This window comes from Rhinolophus hipposideros, assembly GCF_964194185.1.
Source record: "Rhinolophus hipposideros genome assembly, chromosome: 9".
NCBI lineage: Eukaryota > Metazoa > Chordata > Mammalia > Chiroptera > Rhinolophidae > Rhinolophus > Rhinolophus hipposideros.
Window position 1 is genome coordinate 25657249 of NC_138055.1, and position 18537 is coordinate 25675785.

An 18537-nucleotide genomic window follows, 5' to 3' on the forward strand; every position below is an offset into this window, starting at 1 on the left:
AGGATGCAAAAATAAACAATTTTCAGTAACTGTTTAGAAAAAACTGTAAGTTACTTAAGAAGACAAAAATCAATACAATATATATTATAAATTAATGAGAAAATAATGCTATAAATACAATACTCCCAACACTGACCTATAAATTCTGTGAAATTACAAGATTCTTCTAAAATTGCTATAGGAAAGCAAAGATCCATTCCATTTGAAAAGTAAAAACACAAGTTGAAAGAAATTACTCTAACAATTATCAAAAGGTATTATATTATCAGGCTATAATATTAAAGCCATGAAATGTTGAAAGTTAAGTTATACAGAGAGAAAGAAAGAAAGGTTACAGATATTAAAACTATCTTACCCTTGGTTATAAGCCCATGATTAGAAACATTTACCAAGTGCCTTTTTTCTTCCTGCAAATCCATTTTATTTCTGTGTATCATCTAGCAGTTGCTACACCATCATCACCGAGGTAAGCGCATTTTCCATCTCCTTTCACATCAAACCTACAACAGAGGGACTAAACATTATGTACTAGGGAGTCCTGTGATTTCACCCTTGCCCAAATGACACATTTAAAAAAAAGTCTTTCCAGAGTCCTACAAAAGTGTGCTGTGACTTTGCTAGGGTTAAGATAGTTATACCAAATTGGATCCTAAAAGTCTATCTTCCAAGAATTTATATTTGTTAAACAGAAATTAAGTTAGTTACAGGTAATTAGTGGGACTACCAGTTCATATAAACTAATGGTTCTTAACCTGGGGCAGTTTTGCTTTGTGGCCCCTCTCCCACCCCGCCCCCGCAAGGGACACTTGGCAATAACTGGAGATATTTTTGGTTGTCACAAGTGGAGTGGGGAGGGAGGAATTGCTAGTGTCTAGCAGTATAGGCCAGAGATGCTGCTATCATGTACAAAAAAGTGCCCTTCTGTAATGAGGAAAAAAGGTGAAGGGGTTAAGAAGAACAAATTGCCAGTTATAAAAACAGTCATGGGGATGTAAAGTACAGCATAGGGAATATAGTCAAATATTGTAATATCATGTGGGTACTAGACTTATCAGGATGATCACTTTGTACATTACATAAATGTCTAATCACTATATTGCACACCTGAAGCTAATACAATATTATTTACCCAAAAGATTGGAAAACATTTATCTGTAAAGATGTATTTGCTCCGATGTTCATTACAGCTTTATTTATGGTGACCATGACATGGAAACAATGAAAGTGTCCTTCGATAGATGAATGGATAAAGAAGATGTATATATACACAACAGAATACTACTGTGCCATAAGAAAAAATGAAATAGTACCTTTTGTGACAACATAGATGGATCTTGAGATTGTTACGCTAAGCGAAATAAGTCACACAGAAAAAGTCAAGAACCATATGATTTCACTGATATGTGAGATATAAAACTGAAAACAACAAAGGAACAAGACACAAATAAAGAAACAAAAATTCATAGACACAGACAATAGTTCAGTGGTTACCAGAGGGTAATGGGGGTGGGGGTGTAGATGAGGGTAAATGGGATCAAACATATGGTGATGGAAGGAGATGTGACTGGGTGGTGAGCACACAATGTGATATATACATGATGTATTACAGAATTGTACACTTGAAACCTATGTGATTTTACTATCCATTGTCACTCCAATAAATTTTAATTAAAAAGAAAAAAAAAAGAAAGTGCCCTTTCTAACAACAAAGAATTATTCAATCCAAAATGTCAGTTGTGTTGCTACTGAGAAATTCTAATAGAAACTAAGTGATAAAGTCGCTGGCAGTCATCATGCTGAGGTCATATGTGCAGTGAACTCAGGTCTTTAGATCCAATGTTTTTTATTGTAAAATAGAGGATGCAAAGCCCAGGATAAATTGTACTATCAAAGCAAATAAAATCAGGTTAAAATGAACAACAAATTTATCCTGAGCTGTCAAAGATGTCAGCAAACAGGTAACTTAAAGCTTGAAAAACAGACGGAGAATTGGAGAAAATAAGTTAAAATCATGCAAAAGTTTAATTTTTTGGACTGTGTTTATGAATATTAGGTCTCTATTTTCAAAATAACCAAGTAGGACATTTTCCTCTTATATCTTGATTCCCAACCTGTCTGGCTGACAATTGGAACTAGTCTAAGTATTATACAATCTTCCCCATTCCATCTTTTCAACATGCACACAAACCTTGGGATCTAGAGAAATCTAGGTAATGCAGAAGCTCTAAAGTGTAAACGGTCTAAATGTAAATAATCCCAGAAATAAATAAACTTACCATTTGTTAAATATGGTTCCATTTACCCATTGTCCTGTTTGATTTTTTGTCATCGTTAGCACAATCCAATGATCAGAAGTGCATTTGTATTGGGTAAGAAAATTCTTTAGAGACAAAATAAATTTCACAATTTTACTTGTCAGTTTTTATCACAACCTATTGTGTGCCTCTTTCTTTGCTGATTGTGAGGAGTGAGGCAAAAAATGTTCAACTCCTAGCTACATCAGAAGATAGCTATGGAATTTTGAAAAAGTATTTTACCCTCCTACCCTCAGTTTTCTCATTTGTGAGACAAAGATGTGAGATAATTTTTCTTTAAGATAGTTTTTGATTCTAAACTGATACATATTCAACATGAAAATCTATTCCCCCAGGATTTTTAAACAATAAACTCTGGAAAGCCAGAGTTTGTCATTGAGCTCTTGCACAGCCTTCATAATCATCAAATATTCATTATGTTTTCCTCTTCCTAGAAATTATTAGTATATTGAGTTTAATGTTGTATTTTACGTCAGCTTCTCTCCCAAAATTATCACACATAAACACACACACACACACACACACACACACACTGTGTACACACACTGTGTACACACACACACTCACCTCCTTTTATTCTAATTCATTCAATTTGAAAATTTTTTGCTACCTTAGACCCCTTTTTGACCATAGAATTATATTATATGTGGAAAGTCAGTGAGTCTACTCTGCTACTAAATACTTTGAAAACCTCAAACTTTACATTATTTCACTCCATGTTTCAGTGTTACAATAAATATAAGGAAATCATGACAGATCACAGCATTATGGTCTATTTCTATCTAATAACAGTGACACCAGTAAGCTTGGGCATTTTAATATACCATCTTCTGTAGCATTTTATGAATTTAGTTGAAAAAAATTCAATTCATTGGGCTAAGATTTTGGGATTACAAAGGAACGGATTAAGAAACATCCTCCCTGGATTCAAATAGTTTCACTTAGTGAGAAAAAATTATGTAAACATAGATAGAAAATATTCTACTAGAGAAGGAGATGATAAAAAGTATAATAAATACATAGTGAAATTTGAGTTTATAGGAAGAAATATCTGGTTTTTATGGGAGACTTTCAAATAGGATGTGCTCTAATATGTGGGCCTAGAAGGGAAAAGGAGAAGATTCCATGATAAATATAGAGAGTAAGGGAGAAAAGGACATTCATAGTAGTCTTACGAAAGAGTTTGAAGGCAGAAAAAAAAATATATAAGAAAGGATAACATATTGTAAAACAGCAGGAGATCGTGTATATATATGTTATAGGATGAGGTTTAGTAGTTGTGGTGTTGGTGACAGGCAACTAGGAGGTGTATTTCCTAGAGTCAGTCCATCCTATGAAAAATATTAATCACTATTTCCTCAACAAAGGGGTGCCCATATAGTACCTTGTTAAAAATGTAAGATAATTTTAAGTAGGTGAAAATAAATATAAAAATAATTCATGAAACAAGTTTCATCTCATTTCAATTACGGAAAACATTTTGTAATTTAAATAAATATAAATAATACTCTAAACTATTTTAAATAAACAGTCCTTTAAAACTTTTGTATACATTACTTTTATCATTCCTTCACAGATAAGTTCACCTCATTCTGTTTGTCACTTAAAATTTGCCCAGATTATATAGTACACAATAGGCACCTGTGTTTTCAAAATATATCAGGATATTGTATGATCAGGTTTTTTTGTGTGTTTTTTTTAATCCAAACAGTACAATCATTCTTATCTGATATGTTTAATGATTTCACTTAAGTCCAAAATTGTTTTGTGTACTTCTGTTCTTTGTGTTCCATGCTATTAAGTATTTTTTTTCAGTCTTTGCCAACAAGATTCCTGTAAGTGAAGATTTTGAAAATATTTTGCCTTATTATTTATTTATCCCTCAAAAATTTTATTAACACTTATTATTTTCCATCTTGCTGCTAATTTAGCATCTTTTTCCCCCAAGAGGAGCTGTTAAGGTAGTTTAAAGATTTCTAAGAATTTTTATTGCAGAAGTCTTGCAAAATTCAGGCGTGAAACTGTTGACTGCAGAAGCTCTTCCGATTTCATTGAGCATGCATATTTAATTTTCTGTGTTTACTCTTAACATACCTAGTTCTACACATTTGATTCTGATTTCCATACCTTTTAGTGCTTCCAAAATAGTTTTGTTTCCTTGCATTGATCTATAAATTACCCCAGCTTTGTTCACATCTATTTAAATTTGAACCAATCGTCAGGGAGATTACATAAATATACTTTGTTCACCACAGAAATAACATATAATTTTCTTTTAACAATGTTGACTGCTGTGCTATACTCTTTACGTTTTAAACACTTCTTAATTATACATTATTCACACAAAAAAATTAAAATCAAGTTACATTACTACTTATATTGACCCTTTATTTTTAAAGAGACTAAACAAAAGTAAAAATATATGCTTACTGCAGAAGTGACTTGGGTAAAAACAGATTTCACTAGTGCAGAGCTACAGAGCTTCATTATCTCTTATTAAAGTTCTTGGTGATTCTCTACTCATAAAATTTTTGCCATGTAGATCAACATTTATTCAACAAAAATCCATTCAGCTTTTAATTTGTATCTGCCTTTATGCTACAGCAAAGCATGTAATTTCAAATAAAACACAATATCTGCTCACTGGAAGCTCATACTCTGGGCTAGGGGGAAACTTTCAATTACACACCTATTGCATTACCAGTAGTGAGTGCTCTGATAGAGCCTGCCATGGGACCTCAGCAACAGACAGCAAAGCCAGCCTGAGAAGTCAGAGGAAGAGTTCTCAAAGGTGGTGGAATGGAGAATCTCATCCTCCCTGAGGCAGTTATTTCTTTGTGGAGTGCTGACTTTTAAAAGGTTTCCAAATATTACCAAGTTCTTCTATTTCTACTCCTTAAAATATTAATATAAAGATAGCTATCAAGTCAACTACTTGATGTAAGTCTTACACAATCCAAACAAAATATCACCAGGTTTTTCCAACTGTATCTTTCATGACATGTTATGGACATCTTCAATATTCTGTATATATAGACAGGCATGTGTAAAAAGTTTTAAAAATAATAATGGAATTTGAATATTTCCAATGTCCCTGCTCAATAAAATTCATAAGGAATGTGTGTTAGATTACTTACCATTTCTTCCATAGTGTCAATCATAGTTAGGTCAGCATGTTGAGTGGAACAGTTGTATCTACTTAAATTCCAATTCGCTTCTTGCTTAGAGAAATAATAGCAATTATCTTGGAAACGAATCCAATCATCTGGACAAAAATACCGAGTAACCAGAGGTGTCCTAACTGGAAATGAAAAATATGTATTTTAAGAACCAGATGAAATAATATGCCTCTGTATTTGAGATCACTGGGGAAAGATAGGATTGTGATGTAAAAGATTGTGATCATGAGTAGAATTGCATATCTTTCACATAACAAGTTGAAAAAAATTCATGTAAAGTTAAATGACAGCAGCTCAGAATTTGACAGGACACTCATATTCCTTTCAACTCCAGTCTCAGGGATACATAGCCCTTCCTAAAGCAACCAGTGTGATTTCATTTGTCACCTATCCTATTTCTGGGTAAATAAAATATAATGAAATCCTAGTATTATAAGTAAGTAATAAAAGTGATAATTTATACTAGAGTTATATCTAGGAAATTTGTGTTAAACTCTAAAGAAGCAAATAATACACTTGATCTTAGCCAAAAGGCTGAGAAGCGATAAAGAAGCAAATAATAAAATAGAATAAATAGCTAACAAGATATGTGTTGTATTGCCTGTTTTCAACGAGGTACCACCATCACTGTATGGTTTTGGATTAACCAATGAAAAGAACCCACATGAATTTGGAAAGTGGAAGTAAAGTGGAATCCATTATTCTTGGAGAACTAGGGCATAGGAAGTTCATAGGCTTTTTAAACAGTTTTCCGTTTGTAATCATGGCAGCTAGATGTATTAGTTTATTAGACTTTCCTCTAATCTCTGCATTCTCCTCTCCAAACACATTAGTGCTTTAAGCCAAAATTATTAGTGATTATTTGTCCTCCAGCTACACAGCCTTCCAGACTATTACTCCACAGCTCCTCCCACAATCACGTTATCCCCAATTCCTACATTAAAGTCCTATTCTTGAAAATTTGTTATGTCTACTTTTCCGAGCACACATAGACTCAATCAGTTTTTGGTACAAAAAGTAGTTCTAAAGAAATAGAACCTTAAGGATGAGATATGGTATGGGTTTTCCAATGCAGGTTGCTTTAAAGGCATGAATCTAATTACCACTTATAAATGGGATACTGGTGACTTAGGGTGCACAGAGGCAAAACAATTTGTTAAATTATCATCTATAGTCACCTGATGCCAAGTACTTATAACAGCCTTCTCTTCATCATTGGTATTATAATGAGTCAAAGTGTAAAGATGATGATAACTGAACTCGATGGTAACACAACTAAGTCAGTTGACATACATAGAGAGTTACATGCAACAACTACATAATGCACATTCTTTAAAGTGCAAATGACCATTTACCAAAATGCAGGACAGTGAAGTTGTAATAAGAAATTTTTTAAAATTGAAGACATTTACAGTATGCCACCTGACTGCAGTGGAATTGAGCCATATATCAATAACAAAAGTTTGTACATTAAGCAATTCAATGCTAAATAACTCATCAATCAAAGAAGAAACATGGGAAGTAAAAAATATTTTGAACTGAAAGATAGTTACATATACATAGTATATGTGACATATATAAAATGTAGAACATAACACATTTTCTTAAAGGTAAGAGGAAAATAGATTGGCGTAAATTTATGTTTTAAAAAGGAAGAAAAACTTTTAGAAAAGATAATTATCTCAAAAAGTAAGAGTGGTGAATTAAAACCAAAGTAGAAAGACACAATTGAAAAAATAAGACTCAAAATCAGTTGAATAGAAAATTAATAGAGTAGAAAAAGTCAAGAAACTCATAAGTTGGTTTTTAGAATGATCTAAAGATAGAACACTAGGAAAACTGATAAAAAATTTAAAAGAGGGAGATAAAGAAACAAATTAAAAATACCAAGAATGAAAAAAAGAAGATACATTTTTAAAATATACAACTTATCACAACTGACAAAGGAAGAGTAGTGCCATGTTTCCCCGAAAATAAGACCTAGCCAGACAATCAGCTCTAATGCGTCTTTTGGAGCAAAAATTAATATAAGACTCCGTCCTATTCTACTACAATATGAGACCAGGTCTTATATAATATAATATGATAATATAATACAATATAGTATAGTATAATATAATATAATATAATATAATATAATATAATATAATATAATATAATATATACTGAGTCTTAATTTTTATTCCAAAAGACGCATTACAGCTGATTGTCTGGGTAGGCCTTATTTTCGAGGAAACAGGGTAAATATGAATAATACCCTATTTAGTAAAGAAGTTAAATCTTTAATTAAAAATTCCATCAAAGAAATCTCCCATTCCAGATGGTTTCAGTTGTGAATACATCTAATCATTTAGGAAAGATGTAACAATATTACACAGCCTCTTTAAGAAAATATAATAGGAGGAAATACTTTCTAATTCAAATTTTGAGGCCGTTGTAATCTTGATATCAACACCTCATAATAGTATTATAAGAATGGGAAATTGTAACTCAGTCTTTAATAAACATATGTGCATATACCTTAAAATATTAGCCAGTTTAATCAAGAGTGTTAAAAGGTTAATACTTTATAATCAAATTGAATTTATTTTACACATGAACAATTACTTTAACATTTAAATGTGTAATTTAGCACATTAACAGGAAAAAGAAGCAAATTAAGTATCTCAATATCATTTGATAGTATTCTATACCACTTCAAAATAAAACCTTTTAGCTATCTAGGAATTAAAGGGAGTTCCCTTAATTTGATTAAGAATATCCACAAATCATCATTCTTAATGGAGAAATATTAAAAACTTTCCTATAGATATTAAGAGTAAGATAAGAATGCAAGTTCTCACTACTTCTCAGTCTTGTACTGGAAATTCTAGCCAGTAAAATAAGGCAATAAAAATATGTAAAATAGTATAAGGATTTCAAAAAAGATAAATAAAATTATTATTATTTACAGATAATCTGAATGCTGACATAAACATCTAAATAAAAATGAAGACAATTTATTAAAATTTGTAGTTAATATAAAACACACCTTAACAAATTTAAAAAATCATAATAACTTGTAAGTTTCTGGATCATAATGGAAGTAAACTAGAAATCAATAACAGAAAGATAACTGAAAATTTCCAAAATACATGGAGATGAAACAAAATATCTCTAAATAACACATGGATCAAAGAAGTCTCCAGGGAAATTAAAACATATTTTGAACTAAATGAAAATGAAAACACAACTTATCAAATTTTATGGTATGCAGCAAAATTAGTTCTCAGAGGGAAATATATAGCACTAAATGTACAGATTAGAAAAGAAGAAAGGTTGACAATCAATAATCTGTTTCCATCTTAGAAAACTAATGAGAGAAATAAAATCTAAAGTAAACAGAAAATAAATAAGAAGAATTAGAACAAAAATTAATGAAATTGAAAGCAAGAAATTAATAGAAAAAATCAGCAAATCAAAAGCTGGTTCTTTGCAAAGAACAATAAAATCAATAAACCTCTACAAAGGCTAAGAAAAAAAGACAGAGGACACAAATGAATAATATCAGAAATCAAAGAGAGGACATTAGTACAGATCCCACGAAAATTTAAACGATAATAAAGGAATATTATGAATAACTCAATGCCCACAAATTTGATAATCGAGATGAAACGGACCAATTCCTTGAAAGATATAATTTTCCAAAACTAACTCAAGAGGAAACAATTTGAATAGAACTATATCTTTTAAAGAAATTGAATCAATAATCATGACTGTCCCAAAACAGAAAGCACCAAGCTCAGAGGGGCTCACTGGTGAATTCTACCAAACATTTAAGGAAGAAATTATACCAATTATCTTACAATCTCTTTCAGAGAATAGAAGCAGAGGGAATACTTCCTAACTCATTCCATAAGGCCAGCATTATCCTAATGTCAAAAACCAAAGACAGTATAACAGAACTATAGACCAATATCGCTCATGAACATAGATGCAAACATTCTCAACAAAATATTACAAAATCATATCCAAGAATGTATAAAAAGAATTATACACCATGAAAAGTGGGATTTATTCCAGGTCTGCAAGCCTGGTTCAACATTGGAAAATCAATGAAATCCAGTATATCAACAGGTTAAAAAGAAAAATCACATGATTGTATCAATATAAAGATTTGACTCAAATCTAATGTTCATTCATCACAAAACACCCTCAGTGAACTAGGAATAGAGGAAAACTTCCTCAACTTGATAAAGACTATTTACAAAAAAACCTACAATGATTAAGATACTTAATGGTGACAAACTAGAGACTTTGCCACTAGGATCAGGTACAAGGTAAGGATGTCCCTTCTTATCACTTCTTTTAAATATTATACTGAAAGTTCTATCTAATACAATAAGACAAAAAAAGGAAATAAAAGACATATAAATTATGAAGAAAGAAATAATCTGTCTTTGTCTGCAGGGAGCATGATCATCCTGTAGAAAATCTTAATCGAAACACAAACTTCAGTTGGATAATACAAGTTAATATAAAAAGTCAATGACTTTCCTGCCGTGTTTCCCTGAAAATAAGACCTAGCTGGACCATCAGCTCTAATGCATCTTTTGGAGCAAAATTAACATAAGACCTAGTCTTAATGTAGCATAATCAAAATGTCCATCAAAAGTAGAACAACTAATAATATTCAAATTTCTGTGTTCAATTTTGTTGCAACACAGCCATGCTCAGTTGTTTATCTTCTGCAGCTATTTTTGCACTGCTAATACAAAGTTGAGTAGTTGCAACAGAGATTGTGTGGCTAACAAAGCCTAAATTATTTACTATATGGCCCTTTGTATAAAAAAAAATTTAACTCCCTTCTATAAAATGAGTCAATAAACTTTTGCTACATGTCATAAAACGGAAGAATAATACAAGTGTAATATGCAAAAAAAGCAATGAGATGCAAAGGATATATGCAAATTGCATGATTTTACTTACATAAAAATTTTTAAGTGGACAAAACTAACTTAAGCAACAGAAGTCGAAATAGTGATTACCATTATCAGGGTGAATGATTTTGTCTTAATCTTTGCATCTCCCAATGCCTTACACAGATCACATAATTTGTAACAATTCATTCATTGATGCCCATTAAATATATTGTGACTAATGGGAAGGAAGTGAGAATAATGAGAAAAGATCATGGGTGACAAAAATGAAAAGGATCGTACAATAGGAAACTCTGAAAAGAAAAAAAAATAAGGGAAGAAATAAAGAATGTAATTTACTCACCTATTACAATAGGTACAATAATATTCACAATAAAAGATATTACTAGTACAGTCAAAAATGTTAAAATATACACCTTATAATTTTTGTTAACACCTGAAAAACAGAAAACAAACACATTTAGATTAAAAAACAGGTGAAACAAAAACTAAATTTGCATTCATAACTATCTGACACACCCCTTTTGGCAATTTTATTCTGATATTTCACAAGGAGATGACACAAACTATACTTTTTCCATTTGTCATATGAAAAAAATCTGTTTTTTTTCCTTTGGTTGAAATTTCTCAGGACATTCTTACATGCAGTTCAAATGTTACCAGGAATTTTACATCATTGTCCAAGAAATCAAATATGTGTGAGTCTTTGGGGTAGAATTTCTTTAGGCCTGGACCCCCCACTCCAGGCCTTTATTATGCTTCATCTATGGTAAAATATCAGCACATCCTAAGATTCTTTGAATGTTTCTAAGAAAAATCTATTTTCTAACTAATGAAAAGTTTAATTTAAAGGATAGCTAGAATAGCATATTTGAAAAGTCATAGAATAATCAATCAAAAGATTTGAGACTGAGATTTTTGCCACAAACCAGCAATGGTAACTTGGATAAGTCATTATTTTTTTTCAGTCCTGCATTTTCTCATCTGTAGTAGGACAGAATTAATCTCTGGTCAGAAATTGTTTTTATTTTATTAGTGCCAATTAGGAAAAAAATGGAATATAAGTTGTCTTTTTTTTTTTTTACCATTATAACATTTTGGTTTATTTATTTATGTTTTTAATTTATTTTTTATTAGTTTCAAGTGTACAAAGCAATGTAATAGTTAGACATTTAAATCCTTCATAAAATGATAACCCATCCCCCAAGTTACTACCCCTCTAACATCTTATATAGCTGTTACAATACAATTGACTATCTTCCCTATGTTGTACTCCAAATCCCATGACTATATATACCTATATATTTAGTTATAGTTGATATTCAATATTATTCTACTTCAGCTTTAGATGTATAGCGCATTGGTCAGGCATCTACAGTCTATGATGTGATCTCGCCGATAAATCCAGTACCCATCTTGCACCTTACATGAGCTTTACAACATTGTTGATTATATTTCCCATACTGTATTAACTACCAATTTGTATTTCTTAATGCCTTCACCTTTTCACCCTGATCCCAACTCCTTTCCCATCTATCATCCTGATAGATTTAGAACCTCTCTGGCACCTAGCTATTACAATATTATTAACTATATTCCTTTCCTTATCCCTACATCCCCATGACTACTGTATAACAACCAATTTGTACTTCTTAATCCTTTCCCTTTTTATCCATCCTTTACCCACCTCCCCTCTTGAAGAATTCTCTCTAAGAGTCCTTGTAATATTGGTTTGGTGGTGATGAACTTTGTCAGCTTTTTCTTGTCTGGGAAGCTCCTCATCTGTCCTTTAATTCTAAATGACAGCCATGCTGGGTAGAGCAACCTTGGTTGTATATCGTTGCTTTTCATCACTTGGAATATTTCCTGCCACTCCCTTCTTGACCATAAAGTTTCTTTTGAGAAATAAGCTGACAGTTTTATGGAGGCTCCCTTGTAGGTAACTAACTGCTTTTGTCTTACTGCTTTTAATATTCTCTTTGTACTTAACCTTTGGCATTTTAATTATGATGTGTCTTGGTGTTGGCCTCTTTGGGTTTATGTTGTTTGGGACTCTCTTCACTTCCTGGGCTTGTATGTCTATTTCCTTTACCAGGTTATGGAATTTTTCTGTCACTATTTCTTCAAATAGGTTTTCAATTCCTTGCTCTTTCTCTTTTTCTTCTGGTACTCCTATAATGTGAATGTTGGTATGCTTGATTTTGTCCCAGAAGCCCCTCAAGCTCTCCTCAATTTTTTGGATTCTTTTTTCTTTCTGCTGTTGCATTTGAGTGTTTTCTGCTACCTTATCTTCAACATCGCTGGTCGGATCCTCTGCTTCATGTAATCTACTGTTGATTCCTTGTATATATTCTTCATTTCTGCTATTGTATCCTTTATTTCTGACTGGTTCTTTTTTATGGTTTTCATCTCTCTGTTGAAGTTCTCTTTAAAATCATTGAGCATTCTTATAATCAGTGTTTGGAACTCTGTGTCTGATAGATTGCTTATCTCCATTTCACTTAGTACTTTTTCTGGAGCTTTGTTCTGTTGTTTGATTTGGGACATGTTTCTTTGTCTCCCCATTTTGGCTACTTCCCTGTGTTAGTTTCTATGTATTAGGTAAGGCTGCTATGTCTTCTGGTCTTAGTAAAGTGGTCTTATGTAGTAGGTGTGCTGTGGGGTTCAGTGGTATGTCTTTTTGGTCACCTGAGCCACACGCTCCAGGTGTGTCCCTTCTGTGGGTTGTGTGTGCCCTCCTCTTGTAGTTGAGCCTTGGTTGATAATTGCACATAGATGGGAGGGACTGACCCTTGGGCTCACTGTTTGTGAGGACTGGCCTTGACTACAGTGGAAGGGTTGTTGTGCAGGGACTTGTCCTACAAAGCAGGATCAGCCTCAGCAGGACCCTGGTGCCTGCCCAATCTGCCCCTTGGGTGTGTCGTACTTGGAGACAACTAGGTGATGCTCCAGCTCATTTTGAAGGTGGCCACTGGGGGCACCAGCTCAAGGCTCACCTTGGAGGGGATCTGCTGTAGGTCTACTTCAGCCACAGCTCATGCCCCACCTGGGGCCACCTACTGGGAGCCAGAAAGAAATCCGCAGATGGCTGCCACCCATGTTGTGCTTGGAAGGTCTTTGAGTCAAGCCAAGAACCAAGGCTGCCTGCTGCTAGTCCTGCTAGAGGCACAGGACACACTTAAGCCGGATGTTGCTTATCCTTGAACCTTTGAGAGACCCTAGGAAAGTATAGCTTGAGTCAAGGCAAGCGGCCACTGAGAGCAGCCTGGGTGTGCCTGAATTGAGTTGATCAGGGTCAGGTCTCAAATCACCAGGGTGTGGAGAACAAATAGCAGAGACTCAGATATGGCGGCTGCTTGTGCTCGTACACTGGGAAAGGGGAGGACACAGCATAGAAACAATGGCCTCTGCCAGTTCCTCTGTCCAGGAGAAAGCTGCCTCTCCAGCCCCCATCCCACACTGGACAACACATTTCACCACCGTATATCCCTGCCACGTTTCCTGCTGCTGTCCCAGCGCTTGAGCTCAGAGCAAGTGATTCTGTTGGTGGGTAAGTCTGCACAGTCCCTTTAAGAGGAGCGCCTTTGCAAAGGCAAAAGTCAGTTTCTGGATTATAATTTTTGGTGCATCCCCAAAACAAAACAAAACAAAACAATGTAATATTAAGTAACTTATATATTTGTGTGATATACACAAAGTATTTGCACATAAAACATATAAATTCATACTGTTGAAACGTATGTAAAGTTAAATTTAACACTGGTTTTGTAACTGGCTAGAAAGCATTTTTTTGGTTCAGATATTTTCATATTACAAAATAATATTTGATCCCACTGTCCCCAACCCTCTTTGATCTAACCTTAGACAGAATTATTAAATTATAAAAAAAGAGGATTAAAGTAGTTACATGTTCTAATATAAACTACAACAATAGTTTTTCACTGTTCAATGCACTGGTAGATTGAAATAAAATTAAATGGTAAATGTTTAATACTCACCATTGCCCTTAAGTCATGGATTGCTGTGTTTAGAGTCATTTCCTCCCTTCTTCTCCTTAATTTGACTATAAAGAGCCCTGTTTAAATAACTTTGAAAGATTTTCCTTTTAGATTTAGAATTTGGATCTTACTCTGAATTTGTTATTTAATACATCTACTGCTACTAAGTGGTTTTCTAAAGATTTTTTTTTACTTTTTGGTATGTTTTCTTTCCTTATCCTTCCTAAGGTTGCCAGAGACATCCTCAAGGATATCAGGGTACCAGCAATTGTTTTGATAAGAGTAAGACAGGGAACTAATCTTTCTGCTGTTAAGTACCTCTGAAGTCTAGTTTATCTTGACTTCCTCACAGGCCATAAACAATCTTTTAAAGTATTACAAATATTGGCCTACTTTTTCATATCATGTGTGCATTCTGGGCATTGAATGAGTATGCAGATTTAACATTTTCTCCAAAAATGGAGTCATGAAATACTAAGTAAATGTAAAACTGAATCTTGAACAGTTTTATACTATGGCTAATCCCTCTCCATTACTAATTAAGATAAAGTGAATCTGAATTAAAAGGACAAAATAGTCCATTACAAATCTGAATTTTGTTGTTAAAATTTTAATTTATGTAGATGTTAACTAAAAATAAGATTTTATGCCTAGATGGGAGAACCCTACAAGACCCATTTCATGTCTTCTAAGGCTTTTGTCTAACATTACGCGTAAGTTTCATAATTTCACTAAATGACTTTCATTCTGAGAACAACTGAAAATGTTCTTACCTCGTTTTGTTTCATCACTTCCTTGGTTGCTGTTATCAGTATTCGGCACCCTTCCAGACAGGGCAGCTAAAGGGATGCTTTGTGTCATATCTTCCAAAGCCTCTCTTTAAAGTTTCCACTTTAACGTAAAAATGTTATTGTTGTTTTTACAACACAGCTCCAACTACAGTCAAGCTACTTTTGAAAAGTAAAAGAAACGTAAATACTAGCTCTTAAAACGAAAGTATGTGACTATGTAGCTATGACCTTGAGTCATGCTGTTATCTTCCCGTAAAAGAAAAAAAAAAAGAAGCTTAGTAAAAACAAAACAACCTACATAATAAAGAACTCATATTGTCTTATCTCTCGCCAGAGGATCCTCATCTGAACCATAGAGTAAAAAATATTCAATTGCAAATTTTTTTCAATTCTCCCAAGAGTTCCCTTTCAATTCTCCCAAGAGTGCCTTAGGAGATAAAAATACTAATTAAGATGCATGTTTTAGGACATTATGGTTTAATTATTATGTGTTAAGAAAGGCCATCTTAAAGGTGATGAAAGCAAAGAACAGAAAGTTATGCTTTAAACTGGTTACTGAAATAAGAACAAATGCCACTTTCTCTCAAACACAAATATCATGTCACACACACACACAGACACACACACACACACACACACAGACACACACACATATACGAGGGGAAAAAATGAGAGAAAAAAAAAATAGTTTAAAAGTACCCAGAATGTTATCATCAATATTCAGGATGATAATGTTATGCTAGTGTTAGGTTATTAGGACAGTTTGGTTTTCAAATCTGTCCTCACGAGAATATCCAAATTTTCTCCTATCTCCCATCTATGATATACACATATATTAACATAAAAGGGAAGAAACTTAAGGGAAACTGCTTATGTCCTACAAGCTTCTTCAGAGTTAACATCACATTTGTTCTGACAGGGACAGTGTGAGGGGAAACGGAAATGAGAATAGAAAAGTAGAGTGCAAAAGAATGAAAAGAAAGAAAATGTAAAGAGAAAAAGAAGTGCAGAATTAAACTCTTCTAGGTAGCTCCAAATATATATCTCTGATCACTTCTGCCATTAGCCAAAACAAAATTGTACAAGTAAACTGCAGAAGGAAAGGGCAGATAACAGAATTGTTGCTTCAATTTGGGGACAGTAAGAAGACTGAAAATTGGGGGAGAAAAAACTGAACATTTCTATCTGTATCATCATCAAAACATTCTATTCATAGAACTACTAAGAACACATGTATAGGAGAATATAGCAATTGCACTATCATGGTTGAGTGAAATTTAGTTTAGTTTCTGAGGGATAATAGTCAACATATAAAATTTGACTCACAATATAAAACATTTCCATTATCTCAAAATGTTCCCTGATGTACCTTTGCAGTTCCTTTCTCTACCTCTGGAACCAGATAGTGATTAACTTACAATCAGTGGAGAGGAGTTTTGCTCTCCATTTAGAATGGTTTTAGAATTTTACATAAATGGAGTCATGTAGTATGCACTCCTGTTAGTCGGTGTCCTTTGCTCAGCATAACATATTTGAGTTTCATCCATATTTTTGCATAGACCAACAGTTCATTTCTTTTTATTGCTGAGTAGTATTTCATTGTGTGGATATATAATAATTTGTTCATCTATTACCCCTTGGGTTGTTTCTAATTTGGCACTATCATAAATAAAACCAGCATACATATTTTTGTTAAAATCTTTGTTTGGACATTTATTTTCTAATCTTTTGAAGAAATACCTACGGGTAAAATCATTAAATCTTCTAGAAAATGTATATTTGTGTTTGCCCCCCTTTTATTTGTGATAAGACCACTTAACATGCAGTCTGGGAGGTGATGGACATGTCTGTGATATTGATTGTGGTGCTGGTATCGTGAGTGTTTGCATATGTCTAAACTCATCAAATTGCACACATTAAGTATGTGCAGTTTTGGAATATAAATTATACTTAAATAAAGCTGTGTTTAAAAAAGAAAATAAATGTTTAATTTTGTAAACATATAACATTTTCCAAAGAAGTTGTACCATTCCCACTATTAGTTCTAGTAGCTCCACATCAACAGCAACATTTGTTATGGTAAGCCTTTTAAATTTTAATACGTTTATGATGGTATCAAAATGCAGTTTCAAGTTGTACATTTCTAATAATCTGTTGAGCATTTTCTCATGTACTTATGGCAATTAATATATGTATTAGGTTGGTGCAAAAGTAATTGTGATTTAAAAGGTTTAAAATAATTGCAAAAATCACAATTACATTTGCACCAACCCAATATTTTGTGAACTCTACATTTAAATATTTTGCCAATTTTTATACAATTTTTGTCATATTGAGGTATATATATGTACATATATATACATATATATACACATATATGTATAATGAGTTATAACATTATTTATAAGTAATATGGAAACAATCCCTTTGCCAGATATACATATTACAAATATTTCCCACCATTTGTAGAGTATCTTTTCACAAAATTTTATAAAACAAAAGTATTTCTTTACTATCTTATCCAGGTATATGTCAGTTCTCCTGATCTCTGCCATAAGATATCCCAGAGAGAACTAGATCACCTTGACATTTCTTAGAATGTGATATAACATATACTTACTATACAGAACAGATTCATTATTACATTGATGACATTATGCTAATTGTACCTGGTGAATAATAAGTAGTAAACATCCTATAACTTTAGTATGACATGTTCACCAGGAAGAATCTGATCTAATTTGACCAATTTGATACAATGGATCCTAAAATTAAAATGTACACCAGCATTCTATCAGAAACTCATATGGGGCATATTGGAAGTTAGACCTCAGCAGTTCCAAAAAGGCACAGTAAACTGCATGAGCAGATGGCTCAGACTACCATGGTATATTTCTGTATTAATTTTCTCTCTTCACATCAACTATGTGTATGACCTTGGGGCAAGACAGGGTGGGGTATTGGAAAGGGTTCCAAATGTTCATATAGTGAAGAAGTAAAAAGAAAAGTTTTATCACTGAATATGAAAAGTGTGCCAGCTAGAAATATATACCACATTAGAGTCCCATTCAAGCAGTGGTCATGAAAAACAGAAATGAAGTTAAATCTTTGCATTAAACAGAAATTCAGGTGACACATCTGGCTGTCTATCTGGTAGGAAAGATGAGTACCCAGAGATATAAATCTAAATTGACTCATGGTCAGAGATAAATGGATTAGGTGACTGGTCAAGAACTCAAAAAGAACAAAATTAGAAAATCAGTAAGGAAGATATTTGGGTGAGAGGTATGTATAGGGCTTATTCAGAATGGACACAGATTGTGAAGAAGTTCATT

General features: G+C 33.0%; 1 protein-coding gene across 1 annotated transcript; it reads right to left on the reverse strand.

Annotated features, from left to right (window-relative positions):
* Positions 1 to 385: 385 nt before the first annotated feature.
* On the reverse strand, positions 386 to 15272 carry CLEC2B (C-type lectin domain family 2 member B; the record flags this gene model as incomplete). The annotated part of the gene is given in 5 exon segments (XM_081058936.1): positions 386 to 433; positions 437 to 500; positions 2277 to 2380; positions 5453 to 5616; positions 15185 to 15272. Coding segments are annotated over 5 exon segments (468 nt in total).
* Between the last annotated feature and the right edge of the window lie 3265 nt (positions 15273 to 18537).